The sequence below is a fragment of the Dermacentor andersoni genome, chromosome 2, assembly GCF_023375885.2.
Source record: "Dermacentor andersoni chromosome 2, qqDerAnde1_hic_scaffold, whole genome shotgun sequence".
In the NCBI taxonomy this organism is placed as follows: Eukaryota; Metazoa; Arthropoda; class Arachnida; order Ixodida; family Ixodidae; genus Dermacentor; species Dermacentor andersoni.
In genome coordinates this window covers 111,310,931-111,329,362 of record NC_092815.1, presented here as the reverse complement: position 1 = coordinate 111,329,362, position 18,432 = coordinate 111,310,931, and the positions used below count along the sequence as shown (strand labels likewise).

The 18,432-nt window shown below is 45.1% G+C and overlaps 3 protein-coding genes across 8 annotated transcripts in view; 2 read left to right on the top strand and 1 right to left on the bottom strand.

The window, feature by feature from the left end:
* The window catches only part of CrebB (Cyclic-AMP response element binding protein B), a 31,198-nt gene extending 22,752 nt beyond the window's left edge, over positions 1-8,446 (top strand). For all 6 annotated transcript variants that reach the window (XM_072286503.1, XM_050187911.2, XM_050187909.2 and 3 more), the window contains one exon: positions 7,499-8,446. In XM_072286503.1, coding sequence (XP_072142604.1) covers positions 7,499-7,643 — 145 coding nt within the window. In that variant the 3' untranslated portion in view covers positions 7,644-8,446. The remainder of the gene's footprint in view (positions 1-7,498) is intronic.
* On the bottom strand, positions 8,447-9,662 carry Det (baculoviral IAP repeat containing deterin). Its single transcript, XM_050187958.3, has one exon. The coding sequence runs from the start codon at positions 9,475-9,477 to the stop codon at positions 9,010-9,012; it is 468 nt and encodes a 155-aa protein (XP_050043915.1). The 5' UTR covers positions 9,478-9,662; the 3' UTR covers positions 8,447-9,009.
* Positions 9,663-9,923: 261 nt separating this feature from the next.
* Positions 9,924-18,432, top strand: part of ATPsynbeta (ATP synthase, beta subunit) — a 33,939-nt gene continuing 25,430 nt past the window's right edge. The window contains exons 1-5 of the mRNA XM_050187930.3: positions 9,924-10,128; positions 12,288-12,470; positions 12,556-12,809; positions 13,666-13,893; positions 17,787-17,923. Of these exons, the coding sequence (XP_050043887.1) occupies positions 10,011-10,128; positions 12,288-12,470; positions 12,556-12,809; positions 13,666-13,893; positions 17,787-17,923 (920 nt within the window). The 5' untranslated portion in view covers positions 9,924-10,010. The remainder of the gene's footprint in view (positions 10,129-12,287; positions 12,471-12,555; positions 12,810-13,665; positions 13,894-17,786; positions 17,924-18,432) is intronic.

The following is an 18,432-nucleotide window of genomic DNA, read 5'->3' as shown; positions in this document are numbered from 1 at the left end:
AACTTCCACCGCCCTGCAAGAGAGTGCCGACAAAGAAAAAAATGACGTTTCGCGCGCCTCCGTTGCGATCACGCGCCGAAACCGAAACCGCCAAAGGGGCGTTGCCGCAGTCTGAGCGACGCGCTGAAGCTAGCAATCAGCTCTGTTTATCTCACCAAGAAGGTAGCACCAATTTCAAACGCATCTTGTAAGTTCTAAGAGGTGGCAGCACCTCCCGATGAGCGCTCATCGTCATTATGGCGCGAAATTTCAGACGGCGGGTCGGAACCGTACCCGTACGGCAAAGACCTTGCGGGACAGAAAACCGCCGCCGTACATGTACGGCAAAAACCTTCAAAGGGTTAAGGGCAGTAAAAGACATGCATTCATTTTTTCGGACTGCCTGATTTTTCGGACGTTTTCACGGCTCATACGGAGTCCGAAAAATCGGACATTGACTCTACAACTGACCAAGAGGATGCTTCAAATGGTCTGTGGGGTGAACGTGCAGTGGAAGGAACACGAGAACAGAGTACCTATGCATTGAGGAATGATCGGTAAAGGAAGCGTGCTGCCGCCACTTTGAAGGAGCTTGAGCTCAAAAAACAGTGTTGGCTGACACTGAGATGGAGGTGTCTCTCATCCAAACCAAAATAAACTCTTTTAACTGTGAAACGCAACACTGAGGTGTCGGAGGGTTGAGAGTATTTCAGTACAGTTGAGGTTGACTTTTCAGCTGCTGAGAGAGAATCTCACATGTGACAAAGTTCGGGCCTCATACCAATGAGCTTGCTATCACTTGATAGAAGTAGCCAGTATTCGAAAATATTTGCTTCTGTATGCATCTCTTTTTTTTTTTTTTTTCGTATTCGAAAATGTTTGACTCGATTGGCAATGGGCTTTACTATTTTTTTTAAGGTATTTTATTCGCTGTGCATTTTACTAACCAGTCCCTTCTGTTTTCTTTTTGATTACAATGAACACTGCTCCTTACTATTCAAACTGGATTAAGTCTTTTTCTGTATTTTTTAACATGTGTGTCGGCCTGTCTTGACTTAAAACAAAGTTCAGTGTCACTCACAAATTTTGCAAAGGCACTCGGGGGAAACCTGGAAAACTCGGGGAATTTGTCAACTTGGTAGACCCTGTGATGTAGTGGGTCAGTCAGCAACTCTCACACTTTCCTATTAACTACTCTCGCTCGGTTCGTCTGGACAACCCAGTGCTGTATTAAACTAAATTCTGCAACAGGAACAATGTCACGTGGAAAAAGGAAAAAAGCTGAGGACGGACCCTGACCTCACTCTCCATGAAATGTTCCTGGATGAGCCACACCGAACAAGCTCATAGGGTAGCCCTTCTCTCCCTATCCTTTCTCATCTCTGAGCTGATCTTGCCAGCACCACAGTGATCAAGGATGTGCAAATGGATGGACCAGCTCCTTTATCAACTCTTGCTATTCACCTGATAAACGAGAATAATGAAGCCTAAGATAAAGCAATTTGCACCATACTTTTTGCAATTCACCTGGGATTGTTGGGGCTTCATTTTTTTTTTTACTTTCTCCACGAAATGTTAGAAAGCACAATTTTCTAGTCCATCTATAGCATATTTTGTTGATTGCAACATATAGTACACAGTGAACTATTCAAGGCACAACATGGTGTGAGGTACGAAGTGAAAAAAAAAAAAAAGGAAGGAAGGACAAAGTTTAAAAGAATCATGCTAATTTTTTCTGGGTGATTGATCAATTTTCCACTGAGTAAGTTATTGCTTTAATTGTACATACAGTAATCGGTTGAGGTTGTGACTCATGACCAATATCGGGCAAGTGTCAGTGCCGACACACCTGCCTGCCTTGCTCAGAAAGCAAGGAAGTGAATGGACAGAAGCCACCCTTGTGCACAGCACTTTGAACTAACAGAGGATAGATGCAATGCAATGCGAGTGCCTTTCTTCACTGCAGCTGTTAATAGGCTAAGGAAATCTCTGCAGTTAGCTTTACAACAAGCTTTGCCTCCGCAGCTGGACCTTTGATTGCATCTGAGTGAACTTGATGTGTCCACTCAGGTGAAGTTGTGCGGACAGGCAGCTGTCAGTTCCAGATAGCACTGTTTATTCCTTATGCAATACATAGAACCTCATTCATATGTTTTGAAAAAAAATAAACGTGAGAACTAATGCATGATCCGAAGTCAGTAAAAAAATTTACAAGACTGAACTGTAGTTGTCATCTACATAATGCGGAGTGTTGAGTGGATTGTTGCAGCACGAGACGCTGATACGCACCAATCTGGTGTGGCCCGAACTGCTCAAGACACATATTGTCATTTTTGCAGCTTCGGCAAGCTTACGTTTGCGCTCCTGAAATTCGGCCTTGGTCAGCAGCTTCGTCAAGCAGGACATATTGGCAGAAACTTTTGACATACCCACTCGGCGAGAACAGTTGTGGCATGAGACGCAGACACTCGAGCTAGTGGCCACTACCACTCCTCCTTCACCCTCTCTCTCCCTATATATGTGTGTGTGTGTGTGTGTGCATATGTATATATATATATATATATATGTATGTATGTATGTATGTGTATATATATATGTATATAATGAAGGAGAGAAGCAGACAAGAGGCCTACGCTCTGTGATCGCCTGCTTTACTTTTACTCCCTCTTCTTTCCTCACACCTGCCGTGCGAGTGCCCGCCCTCAAGAGCCATTTCTTCATTACATAGTCACGCTGCCGCAAATGGCTCTGGGAATGAGAAATTGCCGAAGATGGCTCTAGTGGGTGGCATTGGCTGTTTCAGGATGGTTGCCGATGAGAAAGTATGCCATGAGATCTTGGACATTGAAGAGTGGCCAGCAGCACTGGCGTGCCATGCAAGCAGTAAAACCGTCTGCTCACTCGTCGGCCACATCTTCGCAGCGTTGCTAATGCACTCTGCAAAATACCACGTGCTGCTGAGTCATCCATGTACGATGATGGAACGAAGGGCGATTCCTGGTCACTGTGGCATGGGCGACTGCAAGAGCAGTGTCGTTGCCCACCACGAAGTCGTTCGTTCCAAACAGGGTACAGCTGTGTCTACACCGAAATCTATGGTCTCTTGCGTGTGTGACTCATAAATTTGGGCTGCACGGGAAGATCTTCGATGGTGATTTCAGCTATTTTTGGTCGCTTCTGCTTCTTGGAGCAAGACGTCGCTGAGCATGGCGCGAAGTGCTGTGGCTTTGGCCAATGGCTACCCTTAGAACTGGAGATGTGGCACTGGAGGGTCAGGAAGTATCTCACTTCTGTGGTCCAAGAACCTATAGGGAGTCTGGGATGGTATAACGTCTAGCACGAGAGGAGCCAGTGTCTCACTGTGCCTAAACATTGATGTGTGTGAATGCCACGTCAATGACTGCTGAAGATGGAAGGTGGTCATGGTCTCTGGAATTGATGGTATGGTGTTGGTTGCTACAGTGGGGCAGGTGGCGAGGCAATCTGCTAAAACCTTCCGAGGTTCAGCTGCAGTGGCAAGATGGAGCGTCGCCAGGTTTTCATCGCTGCAGCCCAGCTGGTGTAGTCTGCCGTGTGAATGTAGCAGCGATGAACTGCTGCATGTTCAGAGGTGGTGGCGGAGCCGATGGTGTCGGCTTGTGATATGCCACCCAGTGGCGGGTCGGCGCGGGAGTGGTGGTCGCCATGTGCTTCCCACCGTCTGGAGTGAAGCAGATGGTGACACCCAGGGAGCCAGCATCTGTGACGGGGTAGCCTGCAGACCTTTCTTTCGAGGCGTTGCTTGGCACACCTGCCACAGGATTGAAACGATAGCTCTCTGGAGCGTTGTGTGCAGAACTGTGCTGGTTGGACTCACCACGGGCATATGGAAGCTGGCCGAAAGTAGCTATGAGAGCCGCACTCCATTCAGGCCAGGACCGCTGCTTGATGCCTTCGTAGTTCTCTTACGCCTTGGCCGCACCGCAAAGTCGTTTTGCTCCAACCAGCCATCTCTTTTGTTCTGGCCAAGCATGACAATCACCCAAGCCATTGATAGGTTGAACCCAAAGAATGGCATCATCTTGAAAGCCGCAAAACTCTGGTATTTCTGTCAAAGCAGGCGGCTGGAAGTCGCAGCACCTCATCTCTGCCAGGCAGCATGTCCAGCTGGCCGAAAAACCAGAGGTGGTGTCTATGGACAGCACTGTCATTGTGGTAATCACGGAAGCCGTTTCTACTACCAAGGAAGCATCGACGGCATGCCTTAGTGGCTTGTAGGTCGGAAGTAGTGCCTGGTAGGATATACTCTCCATGGGAAGCATGGATGGCATTCCGAGGCAGGACAGGCTCAAGACTGAAGGGCCGAAGTGCTGTCTCAATATGAGGTTGAAATATGGCGCTACCGCTGACCGATGCGAAGGCGCTCGTCATAACCCGGAGCTGTTGTGTCAGCTGGGCAATGGCTTGGACGAGGCTACCGGTATAGTCCTGCCTTAGAGCCGCCGAGGAGGTTTGGACGCCCCGGATGGTGTAGTGGGTACTTGCAACAGTGGTTGGGTGGCGGGCTGGAGGTTGTGCACCATGCAAAGATGAACTCCTAGCACTCATCTGACAAGAATGCTTTAGCAACAAGGATGCATGTTTTTATGTTGCCAAAACAATAGTACTTTGCTTAATTTCTGACAAAAGTATTGCATTGCTGAGGTGTGCAGCCACTTTTCATCAAATTATGCTATCATCCTTATGCTATTTTTAAAGAAGTATGATATTAAAGAAAAACTATAACATTTCATAACTATAACACAACTATAATAGATTGATGCATTTATATAATATGTGCTGATGACCAACGTACGGAATAGGGTAGGCACTATTTTGCAAATCGCCTATCAATCAGTTGTGCTTTTGGCATTGTGGGCATACTATATTGTATTCTACATTTAAGCATACAGGAATGACCGCTCTCCCTACGTCCATAATTTTTCACCTACTTCTTTCTTTACACCTTTTATGTGTGTCGTCCCCCCTCCCCCACTCCTCATATCCAACACCCCATTGCCCTCCTTAAAAAATCTTTTCCGTCACTCACTGTCGCAGTCTTCAACATTCATTGGGTTGCTGAATGGATAAATCTCGAAGGCTGTACTTTTGCTACTTGGAGGTGCCGAAAACTTGGCATGGCTGCCTTGTTTTGCCACCGATTAGAACGAAAAAGCTTCGGAATTCTTGCATCACACAACAGATAACACTGCCAACCTTCTGAAAAATCAAGCGTGCAGCTTATATACACGGGTAATTTTTAAATATATCTTTTGGGGGATCTTATTTTACAAGGTTCAGGGTGTAGCTTTTGCACAGGTGCAGCCATTACACAAGTATATATGGTATGTTTCCTAGACAAGCAAGTTAAAAATTTTCTGAATGTTTTTCTTCCAAGCACAGTGTTTGTCAGTTCAGTCAAGTAACAGAATTGAGAAGCTCTTTGATGACATGAAGGCCTGGTAGGGTGCAACATTGCTCCCAGGTTTTATGCGCATGCTCGTCCCATCTTTCTCTGCGTGTGAAATTTTTAGCGCTGATCCCCCTCAGCATTTATGGTTAACACAGTCCGGAATGAGGTACGGGCGTGTCATGGGTGGGGCCGCAATGTTCTGCCTGCTGCAGGCGCTGCGCAACACCTTCTACTTTTCTCTCTGAAAGCGGCGCACTCCTTGCACCCATTTGGTGCAATGAGTGGGGCCCTAAACATAGCGGTCCTAGACACTGGATTCAGGGGATGGGGTTCTAGAGTTGAATTTTTTTTTTTCGTTGCCTCTGTGTTCATGCCTTGAATATACTTGCAAGTAGCAAGATCAGGCTGCGCATCTCTTAATTACGGAGGATCTCATCAGTGGTGTACTTTGCGTGCGCAACTGGCGACGGGCACAAAGCTGGTCATTCTCCAAAGAACAACAGTCGTCATTCTTTCAACAAAGAAAAATGTGCAGTTGCTTCAGACAGCGTTCTGCATGCTTTTCGTCTTCCCTTCAATAGAGCATTTCTCATTCTTCGCTCCTGTAATTGCTCTGTACCTGTCATAGGCATCCATGCCTGGGGGAGCAGCGACGTGGATCAACTTGTGTGTTCACTTCAAAAATACCTTGACACCGGCTGTGGACGAAGCTGAGGCCCCCGAGAATTGTTGGAATCTTACTAGATACAATAGCCCGTTGGGTTGCACCTCTTGAAATGGATTCTCTGAATTTACCACTAGCCGGTGTGTCCCCTGCATGGGAGGAGAAATGCCTGAGTAAATTGTACTAATGTTCACTACTGTCAACACTAATTATTGTATATAGGCCCTCTGTACTATTATTGCTCACTACTCTGTGCTTTCTCCAATTGTGTTCCCTCTTCATTGTACCATCCCCCTTTCCGGCCAATGTTCAGATATCGGCCATCGCCAGTATGGCATGCAAAGTTCTTTCCTTCTTCCAACAGGCGCAAATGTTTTGTTTTTTTTTCACAATCGGACGCGAGCTGACTCGGACGCGTACTAAGCTGCACGTTTCACCTATTTGTTGTTGGCGCGACGGCGAAGACAGTATGTGCGTTTACATGGGAGAGGGGATCGTCCTCTGACGATTCCCCCCCCCCTCCCTGCATCCGTTCGGATTGCCACTGGCGCTCTACTTACTTTCACATTCACCTTTTCCCTTTCATCAATGTTGCTCTTTCTTTGCCTGACTCCTGAAAATTGCTGTTCCCTTGAAAAAGGGGGGGGGTTCGACCCCCCCCCCCTCATGGCTACACCAATGGTGCACCCACACACCTGTACTCGAGCAACAACTGTTGTGGTGCATGTGCCCAGTGTAGAAATGAAAGCGAGACACTCGCGAAAGCTGCTGAGCAAACCTAAAGTCTCGATGTTCTGTGTCGTGCACCTGCACTGGTGCAGTGACTGCTGTGGCATGTGCATGAAGCACAATGGTGAAAGCATGTGAGTCTAGCTTGGCTCTCCGATGTTGCTTTCGCATGATCATTGAGATCGGGAGCATGCGTAGTGTGAATATCTCAAAGGCTACGGCTTATGTAGGTGGCAGGCTGTGACCAGCACAGCGCACATCCCTGCTTCTGCATTGTTGGTGGGATGCCCAGGTCCAGGCCACTGGTCAGGCTCTTCATGATTCTGAACTTTTGTCAGTTTGCTTTTCCTACTAAGTGGAGACTGCTGCACATAGGCTTCAAGTAGTCTGGTTTAAAATGTAAGCGTTTCGGTCGGGACCACACGACACTTTCAATTAAAGCGATAATTAGAATGAAGCAACTTCATTGTAACAGGGGTTTACTGTATGTTATTTGCTTGCAGTATTTTGTTTTATATTTATGCCTGCTATATATCATCTGTGACTGGAATGCTTTCTAGAGAGAGACATCAGTGTGCAAAGAAATAGATGTGTGCTGATGCGGTGCATTTTTGCAGCGATGGCGTGCCTCATAATCATATTGTGATTTTAGCACCTAAAGCCCCATAATCTCTTTTTTATTTTATTTTTTGCAGGGATGCTGCGAAGGAGTGCCGACGAAAGAAGAAGGAATACATTAAGTGCCTGGAAAACAGGGTTGCCGTCCTCGAAAACCAAAACAAGGCGCTCATCGACGAACTCAAATCGCTCAAGGAGCTGTATTGTCAAAAGAACGAATGAGCCACATTTCATCGGGACATTGCCACTTCCAATCTTCAGGCCATCGTGTACACAGTCATGGGACAGATTGCCATGAAGTGCATGCAGACGCGAAGTGTTGCATGGTGCAGTTGCTCTGTGTACCAGGACCAGTTCATCACAAGGGTCGTTAATTGTTTTGCCCTGACAAATTGGTGCACAGGGCCTGCTGGAGTTACCATTATTCTCATCTCTTTTTCGAGCATTCAGTTTCCCCTGCAGCTCTGTGGAGTTGCACCCATCTCATTATCACTACGTTGACTGTACATAGTATCATGTATCTGCTCATGTCTCTATCTTCGAGCAAGGAGTGAAAAGTGCAGATAAAGCATCACAGCCCATCTTTATTTTCGCATCTGCTGCTGCGGTTTCATCATCAAATGCTGTAGAAAAGTGTTACCTGTGGGTGTTGTCTCATTATTGTGTGTACTACATGGTGACAGCATCTGCGATTGTACATATGTGAATTCTTGTCACCTTTCCCATCCCCCAATTTTTTTTTCATTATAAATATATTATAGTTAAATGATAGCCTATGCTGACGTGGTTCAGCCAAGGCCCTTTTTTTTTCTTTTGTTTGTGCTATGTCAGCACATTCTTAAATATTTTGTTACGTTATGTAAAAATTGCATTTTTAAGAAGTCCGCACATTGTTCGGTTTGTGTGCCCTAAAATTATTGCTGCGGGACACACATTTGCTTTCTGTTAAAGAGATCTCAGTTGTTGAGCTGTGCCTTGAGCTATTTTGTAACCCAGCAAAAAATAAAAAGGGTTCAAGACAAGAATACCTTGTTTAGTGTATTTATTGTGTTTGCAAGCAGCTGCATTGCTGCACCAAGGCAATGTTCACAGAACAGGTCTTGAGCTCCTGCTGACATTATTCCGGGTGCCCATACAGTCGGAATTTGTAGTCAGTAAGTCGAGCTTGTCGCCATCTTTTCAGGAAAAAAACTGCATAACCCATCGCCCACTTACTCCGTGCCATCGCCGCAATGAGCCCACGCACGCTAGGGAAATGTGGAACCTAGACAATACCGCGAGGCGGCCAGATGCGGACGTTTGTGCAGCCTGCAGTCGGCCACTCTAGACAAGTGATTGATGCGAACAAAAGTATTTGAGACACGGGAGCTCTGGCCGAACTGCACAACCCCCCCCCCCCCCCTTTTTTTTTTTTCAGCACAGTAAGCGAATGTCGTGAAAGCGAAGTTTTCATTGCTGTACAGTTAATGGTCAAACATTAAGGTAGCGTTGAAAAGAATGATGGGCATTGATTAAAAAAGCCACGCAGATTTAAAAACACGGTAAAAAGAGCACAAAATCGCTGACGCCTTGTGCTACACACAACCGGTCAACGCTTCTTCCTCCGCACTTTGTCCAGTTCATACTTGACCTTGCGCATGTCCTCTTCCAGTTCGGCCTTCTGCACTTCGATGTACTTCTGGGCCTTGTTCTTGGTGCGGGCCTTCTCGAGCTTGATAAAGTCCAGTGTTGTGATGTCTTCGTCTTTTTTGCCCAAGCGAACGAAGGCGCAGTTCGTCGAGCGCGAGTGCTCCTTGAATGGGTCGTCATTCGGCTCCCAGCCGTCTAGCTCCTTGAGGCACACGTAGCAACGAGCAAGGTCTGGCTCGTTCTCCGTTGGACAGTGGTAGAAACCGGCCTCGGCCATCCGTGCCGGCGTGCACATGCAGTCGCCGGTCAGCGGCCAGTGCTCGAAACTAGCCAGGCGAGTTTCGAAGCGGCGCATGTCACTGTCCGTTTGCGCCAGCAGCACAGACTTCAGGGACAGGTCAACGGACGGCTTCGATGTCTTCACCATGATGTCGGGTTGCTCAGAAGGCGCCAGCTTCAAACCGTGTTCCTCTTCGCTCGGCACAGTACCACTTTTCCAAAAGGGCGGGTTTGAAAACACGGTTACAAAATCCTCGCGTTCATGCGCGCGCTCTCAGAACGCGGACCAGTGCCATCTTTTCAAATTACAACACAAGGCGCGCGAAGCCGCCCTGGTGGAACCACAGAACACCTATACGTGGAACCGTTTAGCTATAGCCTGTTTAGTAATCAGTATTTAAACCGTTGCGCACTGACAAACAACAGTGTAAAGTTATATTTTAGGTAATATTTTAATAAGCTAATCTGCGTAAGTTATTTTAGGTTAGTACAACACACACATTTCTCTAGGTTTAGCGGCAATGAAGAAAAGTAAGCTGGTGACGTTGCATCAAAAAGTTACCACGTGATTTACTTTCCTTCGCTACCTCCTCCCCTTTTCTAACTTGCTTGTGCCCGCTTGCTCTTTGCTCTCACGTCGGATCCTCGTCCGTCCTTCGTGCATAGCAAGGGTGGTACAACATGCTGAGCGTCGTGGGAAGAGCCTGCTCGAGCGTGCTAAAGGCGGCGAAGCCTGCCGCCTCTTTGGTAAAAGTTAACGGGGCGAACTCGAAGTTGCTTCCGGCGCTGTGTGCAACACGTAAGTGGAACGAACAGTCCTGCCCCTGGCCGACGCCGACCGCTCTGTGCCCTTGGGTGAAAATGTTGGGTCAATTAGGGTTAACCGTGCCGACTACAACTGGGCTGCCCGCAAAAATTACTGCTGCATTGTTGATTAAATGTAGTCACCAGCAGCAGCAGGATTGCGAGGTTTGTCTGCGCTTCCAGAAACGGCGTTCAAGGATGATCCTTCCTGTCCAAAAGCTCTGGTTGGGACCGCGTGCCGGCGTCCATGCTTCTTCCAGCCGGTCAAACTTTGCAGAGATGACCCCTGGTTAGCTGCGTCAGTTCGTCGCGAAAGATTAGCAAATGTTCCCAGTATATCTAGTTGCTTCTGGTTTTTTACCTTCCTATCGAAAAACTACGGGCGTGTAGAGGTCACCTAACGGTTATAAAGTGGGCCGGCTATCGCCTGTTCTTCGACGCTGCGTTGCACCTCATTTCCCTTGGAGCCTTCTTGTATGAAATCAAGTTTTACGCTTGCCCAGTTACGAAGCACCGCCTAAGTTTTCCTTTCACTTGCTTCGTTACGTGTGCCCTCATTGTGACCCCAGCTATCCGCCGTCATTGGCATCCAGCATGAGTGTTCGGCTGATGCCTGCATACCAGCTTCGTTTCATAGACAGCGAACTGTAAGGTAGACAGCAGAATCTAGACTTGACAAACTTCGCCTGTGTAGAGGTTTTTCAAATGATCCTCTCCCTTTAGGTAGCCAGATGAGAAGGAAGCTTTAGTTACTCCATGTCGAAAGCTGGACGACTACGCGGGAGATGTTTCTGGTGCAACAGGCTAATAAAATGACAGCTTGCAATTCATTTCCTTTCGACCGTGTCTTCCTTAGCCACTTACAAGTATTGCCGAAAAATGCTGCATGTATAAAATGCATCCGTCGTGCATTTTGTATTGAGTACTTGTGCACTTAAAAGCAAATCACAACTCTACTTATGGACGCCTTCTGCCTTATTACAGTAGCGCCCTCCAAGCATTTTTTAGGCACTTTCTTTGTTAAACTTCTAGCGCTTCACTATTGTGCCCGAGTGGGGGATGGTGTTCCAGAACTATTTGGAAGTGTAGGATTGGATAAGATAAAGGAAGTATATTTTTAAAATGGGAGTGTGAGCAAGGTGTTCGTTCGCAATGGAAGTCTTTTCCAAAATATGTGTTAGCTAAATGTCATAAAATTGAAGGTAATGCAATATGATCAGTCAAATGTAAAGTCTTGGAGATTAAGTCTGATTATAGTTCGAGGAAAAGCGTACAAGCACAATAGAGTTGTAAAATCTGCAAGTATGTTCATTATGATTGGCATATAGATAGTATTGGGCTTTTATTTTGGGTTGCTAACATTTCGGATGGAGCGTTTGTACATTTCATGGTTGAACATATTAAAAGTGGTTATGAGAAAGAATAAGAATGATTTGGGACAGGTGTACAATCACTAAAATATTGTGCAGCTGAGCTAAATAAATTGTTCAGAAATGCCTATGGATCACACCAGAATATTGACATTACACATGTCAGAAAAATGGAAAAAAGCCAAAACTAAGGGCTTGATGCACCCAGCCTTGATTGACTTGGGAAGAACACTTCAGCTGAAAGTAAATACTAGGTGCTTGGTCTGGATTTTTTTGCTGTCGCACATCTTAATTCACTTTATTTTCTACATAGTGTAGGGTTTCAAATCCCTGCGTTAAATTGCCCAGACGGCTTAAGTGATATCAGTGTTTGTACAAGTGTGTTCATATCTGCTTTGATAAAATACTATATTAAGTTGTAATTGCAGTTTTACTTGTCATCGATGTGTGGTTATTGCTGTTGCCTTTTTACATATAGTACAATAGTTAGTATATATATCTATAGTATTGTATATGGTTTCTATAGTGTTGTATAGTAGTATAGCAAATTGTGATTTTTTTTTAAGGTAGATACTTGCTGGTTTTGATAGCCATGCAATTATTGCATGCTTCTGCACGTCGACCCTGCGAGTTTACCTGCTTAGGAGCAGAGGGCTTTATCTGTCTAAATAGCCTTTAGCTTCTGCTCCTGTAAATGAGCAGGACAAGTAAACTAAAAACTGACTGTTTTAAATTGTTCAGCTGCCACAAGAATGTTAGAATATTGTAATTTCGTTTCTTCCAGATCCCGTCAACAGACGACATGCAGCAGCACAAGCGAGTGCTAAGCCAAGCAACGGACACATTGTGGCTGTCATTGGTGCCGTTGTGGACGTGCAGTTCGATGGCAACTTGCCATTCATCTTGAATGCTCTCGAGGTTGAAGGTCGCAGTTCGCGACTTGTCCTTGAGGTGGCGCAGCACTTGGGTGAGGGTGTTTTCTCTCCTGGACTAAATTCTGTTGCAGGTGTGACCAGTGTTAACTGGACACTAGTGTATTTTTTTCTCTGCAGGTGAAAACATTGTGCGCACCATTGCCATGGACGGTACGGAAGGTCTCGTGCGTGGCCAGAAAGTGAGGGACACACAGTCACCCATCAAGATCCCCGTCGGGCCCGAAACTTTGGGTCGTATCATGAATGTTATTGGCGAGCCCATTGATGAAAGGGGCCCTATTAACTCGGAGAAGTTCCTCTCCATCCACCAGGAGGCACCAGCGTTTGTTGATATGAGTGTCGAGCAGGAGATTCTTGTCACAGGCATCAAGGTAGTGCAACATTCTCTTTCAGGCATTTGAAAAATAACACAAATATGTTGTGGCAAAGGCTGAGATGTTGGCTAGTTGGTTTTCTTATTTGAATTTGAACCTAAGTGCAGTAGCTGTGCTGTCTTACAATTCTTTTGGTAGTGTTGTCTCACACCAAGGGCAGCATCTTTCAAGCATCAGCTAGGGGAAAAAAAGGGAATTTATGAGATAGAACTGAAACACTGCGGAACAGTCAAGTGGAGCAGTTTATTGGTACGGACTTGTAATATTGTGCTTGGGATGCTTAGGCTGTCATAAAATTAAGGCTGGATATATCGCCAAGACGTGGAAAGACTAGCTCCCACCAGAATTTGTGCAGCAGGACTGAAATGTACTGTTCACACTTGCTGGAATTACTATTTGCCTAAACATGCAAATACTAAGAACCATACGAAAATGCATCTGTAAATATAAACTCATATTTTGCAGACAAGTTGGTACTCCTCTGTATTAGCCTTGTCTTCCTTACTTAAATGCAAAAATGTACATGTAATTTAAGTGTGTGTTAAATAAGCCCAGCTGTTGAAATTAATCTGGAATCTCCCACTGCAGCAGAGCTCATAATCATATTGTGGTTTTGGCACTTAAAACCCCACAATTAAAGTGAGTTTTCTTTCTAATTGCTATGAGAATTTGACAAACCATGATGCACGATGCAAAGGAAGCATGCCTTCACGCTATTGTTTCATATGTAATCCCTCCCCGAGATTAGACAAGCGTAATGCTAAGACAATTGAGGACAATGATTGGCCTTACTTGGAAATGAAAACATTGTATTGCTTGATCGCCACCTGAGCTCGTCACATGCCTTCTCCAGGTTGTAGACCTGCTGGCGCCTTACTCCAAGGGAGGCAAGATCGGGCTCTTCGGTGGTGCTGGTGTCGGCAAGACTGTACTCATTATGGAGCTGATCAACAACGTGGCCAAGGCGCACGGTGGTTATTCAGTGTTTGCCGGTGTCGGCGAGCGTACTCGTGAGGGCAATGATCTGTACCACGAGATGATTGAAGGTGGTGTCATCAGTCTCACGGACAAGAGCTCTAAGGTATCGCCTTTTGCTTTTCATAAGGCCTCATATTTTCTTTCCAATTTCATAATGGTATACCATTGTAAGCACTGGCCATTCTGTCTGCACTGTGCTAATTACTAAAAGGCAGCCCTGAACAGGTTAGAATATTGTAGAACAAATGGCTGTAGTGTTATACATCGAATCGCATGCGCATTGCGAAGACGTGGGATCACTTCCCACCTGTGGCAAGTCGTTTTTCATCCACTTTCATTGCCATTAATTTATTACTTGTTTAATTCAATTAGTACAAGTAATTTCCCCCATTTGTTCCTTGTTTGTTGGCTTTTTCATGATCTGCCATATATTGAGGAACTGCATATTGCAAGGATTATGGGTAAGAGCAATACACTGATGCCAGCATGTTTCTCTGACTGGCCAAGAAGCTGAGTTCTCATGCTCGTACTGCACCCACTGTTTGGGTGATAAGCACAGCATAGCAATTATACAAGTTGTTTTGCTGGGGTGACTTGAACTATTCTTGAGGGGAAAGAATGTGCCACATCACATTCATTGTGTAGTATGTAGTTATCCCCTGCAATAAATACTCTCTCATTAGCTACTATTTACTGCACTTCTAACATGTTTTACATTAACCCAAACCGTAACTTGCAGATACTTGTGAGGGGGATTCCTATAGCCTGCAAAAATTAATTTGGAATTCGACATTTAATTGTGTGATAGCAATCTGCCACAAACGTCTGTGTAAACGAAAATTCTAGAAACAATCTTTCGTATAATCACCAAATGTTATCACTGCATTCACTGTTAAAGCAGCATAAATGTTGGAGTGAAAATTCAGACAATTCCAAAAAAGCTCCTAAGTTTTCGCTGCCGTCATTTAAGTTGTATACCCGAGTAGACCGAAGTTGAAATTTAGCATTGTTTGATAGTGTAAGTGCTAGTACTGGGGTGAACTCATGAGCATCTCACTTTCCAAACATTTGTTTGTGCACTCATGATTCATCGTCGCTGCACTTTCATCGGAGGCCAGTGGTAAGAGACGGGATCCGTGAATTGAATAGTCTACTCAGTGATGTTAGAGTCGAAACAAACATTCATAAAACGAGATGCGTGCACTATCTCACCCCTGGAGGCCAGTTTCAGGAATATCTCCTGTCAGTTTTATTTTTAAAGACTTCCGAATGTGCTAAAAGATTGACAAATCTGACCAAATGTTAAAGTGCAGTTTTCATTTCATATGGTGCATTGTGTTGCTCATGAACGCATTTCGTTGGTAACATTTAACAGGGTTGGAAAGTTGGTAAAATTTATCGATACTTTTGGATGCAGTAAGAAAATAGTTAAGAGTTTTGTTTTCAAGTTTTCAAGCATCGTGGTGCTTAATCCTTGACAAAGCTTTGTCAAGGTCTTAATCCTTTTCCTACCACGCCCATTGAGCATAGTTAGCCTGTTAATGACTGTTTTGAATGCCATTTTCGGGACGTTCCGCGATGCTCACAGACGCACTGTACCATTTAACATATACCATATTTACTTGAATCTAGGCCAGCTCCGATTCTAAGCCGACCCCCGACAGTCCCAATCCAGAAAAAAGAAAACCTTACTGTATTTACTCGCATAATAATGCACTTAAAAAAAAAGCAAAATGAGGCAAATTCAGAGGTGCTATCATTACATGGGATAAATTTTCCATGAAAAAAAAAAAACTTTTTCATCCCACATTTGCTGTGGCAAAACAGGTCAAGAACAGGTGGCTGCCGCTGTAACACTGCGGAACATCAAAACAAAAATGGTGGCTAACGAAGCAAGCCGCACGCGGTTTTCCTTCTCGTGAGTACATTACATGCATTGAAACAGTTTCTTCCATATCAGTAATGAATAATATCGGCAAGTTTGCAGCAATTACGTAGCCATGTCCACTTTGAGGGGACAGAAGCAGAGATGGGCGCGCTCAGCTGCCAGTGACATAGAAACACATGATGGGCATGCTGCAAAAACTGCGGCATTTGTCTTTACTACAATCCTAGTATGGCACATTTCCGCCAAGGGTGGCTGAATATGTTAGCTGTGTTACAAGTGTCGGTGTATGAATAGGGCAGATTTCTAACATAATAGTGTAAATGTGGCTACTGTCGTTGCTGCTCGCGATTTGTTGCATGCCCACGAGTGCAGACGAGAGGTGTCGAAAGGCGCTTTTGTTGTTGTTGTTGACCACAACCACTACAAAGCTTACAAATAATAAAGCCAAGACAAGTTTGGTTGTGTACTTTTTTTTTCTTGGAAGTGCAGAAAGTGATGAAAGTAATGAAATGGGGCAGATATCTGCCTTTAGTGCGTGCAGACTGCTTGGCAAGTCTTAAACAGTCGTCTGCATAGCATTCGACAGCATTATACAGATAGTAAGCACAATCAGCTAAACTTGGTATACAACGTATCGCTTCGGCAAGTTCGGGGTGTGATCATTATGTGAGTAAATACGGTACATTGAATGTAGGCCGAACAAAAGCGAGGACAGCGTTCACAAAATGAAAACATTGAATACGAACATGCGGAGCTCATTGTACATCATTATCGCTGCTAGCCTCGTCTCTATCTTCCTTAGTGCTGTCATCTGCGATGTACGAAAAAAGAAAGCATATCCTATTGCCCCCTCCAATGACAGACATTTTTCTTATCGATGCTAAAGTCCAGCCCTACTTGAACGCTTGACAATGCCTCTGCGGCTAGCACAACTTTTTGTTTGAAAGCGGCACTGTAGTGGCATCGCGTGTTTGGTGCCATAACATGCTATTACGATAACGCCATGCCACACGCCGATACAACATAGGTCAAAATGGTGACGTTGCTCGTGCATTTCAGTTGGCTACTGCCGCGGCTAGTAGCGGCTGCGATACTGGCTTTTCTAGATGGTGCTGGCTATGCACCGTATTTGTCAATTTAAATGAAAAGCGGCCATGTTTTTCCCTAGTATCTAAGCAGACTCCACAGTATGGTATGATTATTTTAAAAGAAAAAAAAGGACTAATGGCGTAGATTCTAATAAATATGGTAATAGAAGGAAACTTCTGTTTCTTATGAAGTTTGTTTTCCTCACTTGGTGATTTTTGAATGGCCTCCAAAGGTACGCACACTCAGTGGAGTCAAAAGCAAAGAAAGGTTTTCGGAAGCAGCATGCACGCTCTGAAACATTGCAGATCTCTCGATTCTGCTGCCTCTGCAGCTTATATTATTGGCGGCTCAAGCAACAAGTCAGAGGGTGCTGCTTTTTCATCTGACTGATTTTGAGAAGTGACGACAATGGAAATCAACCAGGAACTTGAGGATGCACTGCTAGTTTGTGCTTCTCCACTATCTGAAGCTATTTAGAATGAACCAGCTAATGTGCAGACATAGCGAAACTGCAAAAAATGTTACAACAGCAAAATGCAACAGAAAACGGGTTTACTGCAAGGTTTGCTACGTTTCCCTGTTCTCCACATTGAGGAACTGCTTTGCTGCATGGCAGGCCGAACTGTAGGGCTTCCAGCTAAATATTTAGCAGTGCAAGTAGTTTTTAAGGAGAAATTTTGATTTCTTTGAAGATCGGGGCTATTAGGTAGCAAGACATCTTATCTTGTACATTTAAAAACTATTTTATCACTTTCTTTTTACAGTCGGGTGTTTGGCAACTTGCATGTTTTATGACGTGAATTTAATAGTTGTATGCCTGAAAAGCGGATTCATTCTGCTGTGCTTTCGTGTATTACAGAGAATGTAGAGTGTAATAGTTTTCTCAGAAAAAGATACCTAGTGTGATCTACCAAAAACAGCCATTTTCCCCATGGTAGGGAAAGAGTTCGAAGTTATTGAAAACCCATGAAATTCTCTGCAAAAGCAGCTGTGAACTCCTTTGAATACACTTCTTCCAGGTCTCCCTCGTGTACGGCCAGATGAACGAGCCTCCTGGTGCCCGTGCCCGTGTGGCTCTGACGGGTCTCTCTGTGGCTGAATACTTCCGTGACCACGAAGGACAGGACGTGCTGCTCTTCATTGACAACATCTTCAGGTTGCAACACTTTCCAGCTTAGGACAATGGCTTGCACATTGTGTTTCTTGTGTGGGAAGCCTACTTGGCACAGCACTCGTTGTCCTAATTGGAGCCACAGTCCTAATTTGTTGTTAGTCTTGCGAAGCCAAAGTGCAGTACATGGACGGAGTTGCAAAAATGGTTTAGATACAGTGAAAGCTCGTTAAACCGTAGTTGGCTGGAGCTCGGAAAGAGTATGTACTAAATGGCAGTACTGCTTAACTGAAATAGCATGCGATCGCCCACTTACCTGTCAAAAACGGAACTGAAAGTGTGATGAAAAGGCAAAAATATGCAGTATTTATTCACTTCGTGCTCTCTGGCAACACTCTCTGGCATGGCCACAGAACATCTGTATGGCACAGCACCGAAATGATGTTGATGTGGCTTCATGCACAAACGCACAGGGCACTTGGAGGCCGTTCCAATCTCTGAGGCTTGTTCTGTCAGGCAGTCCGATGGGGACGACGCACCGCTGTGATTGCGCG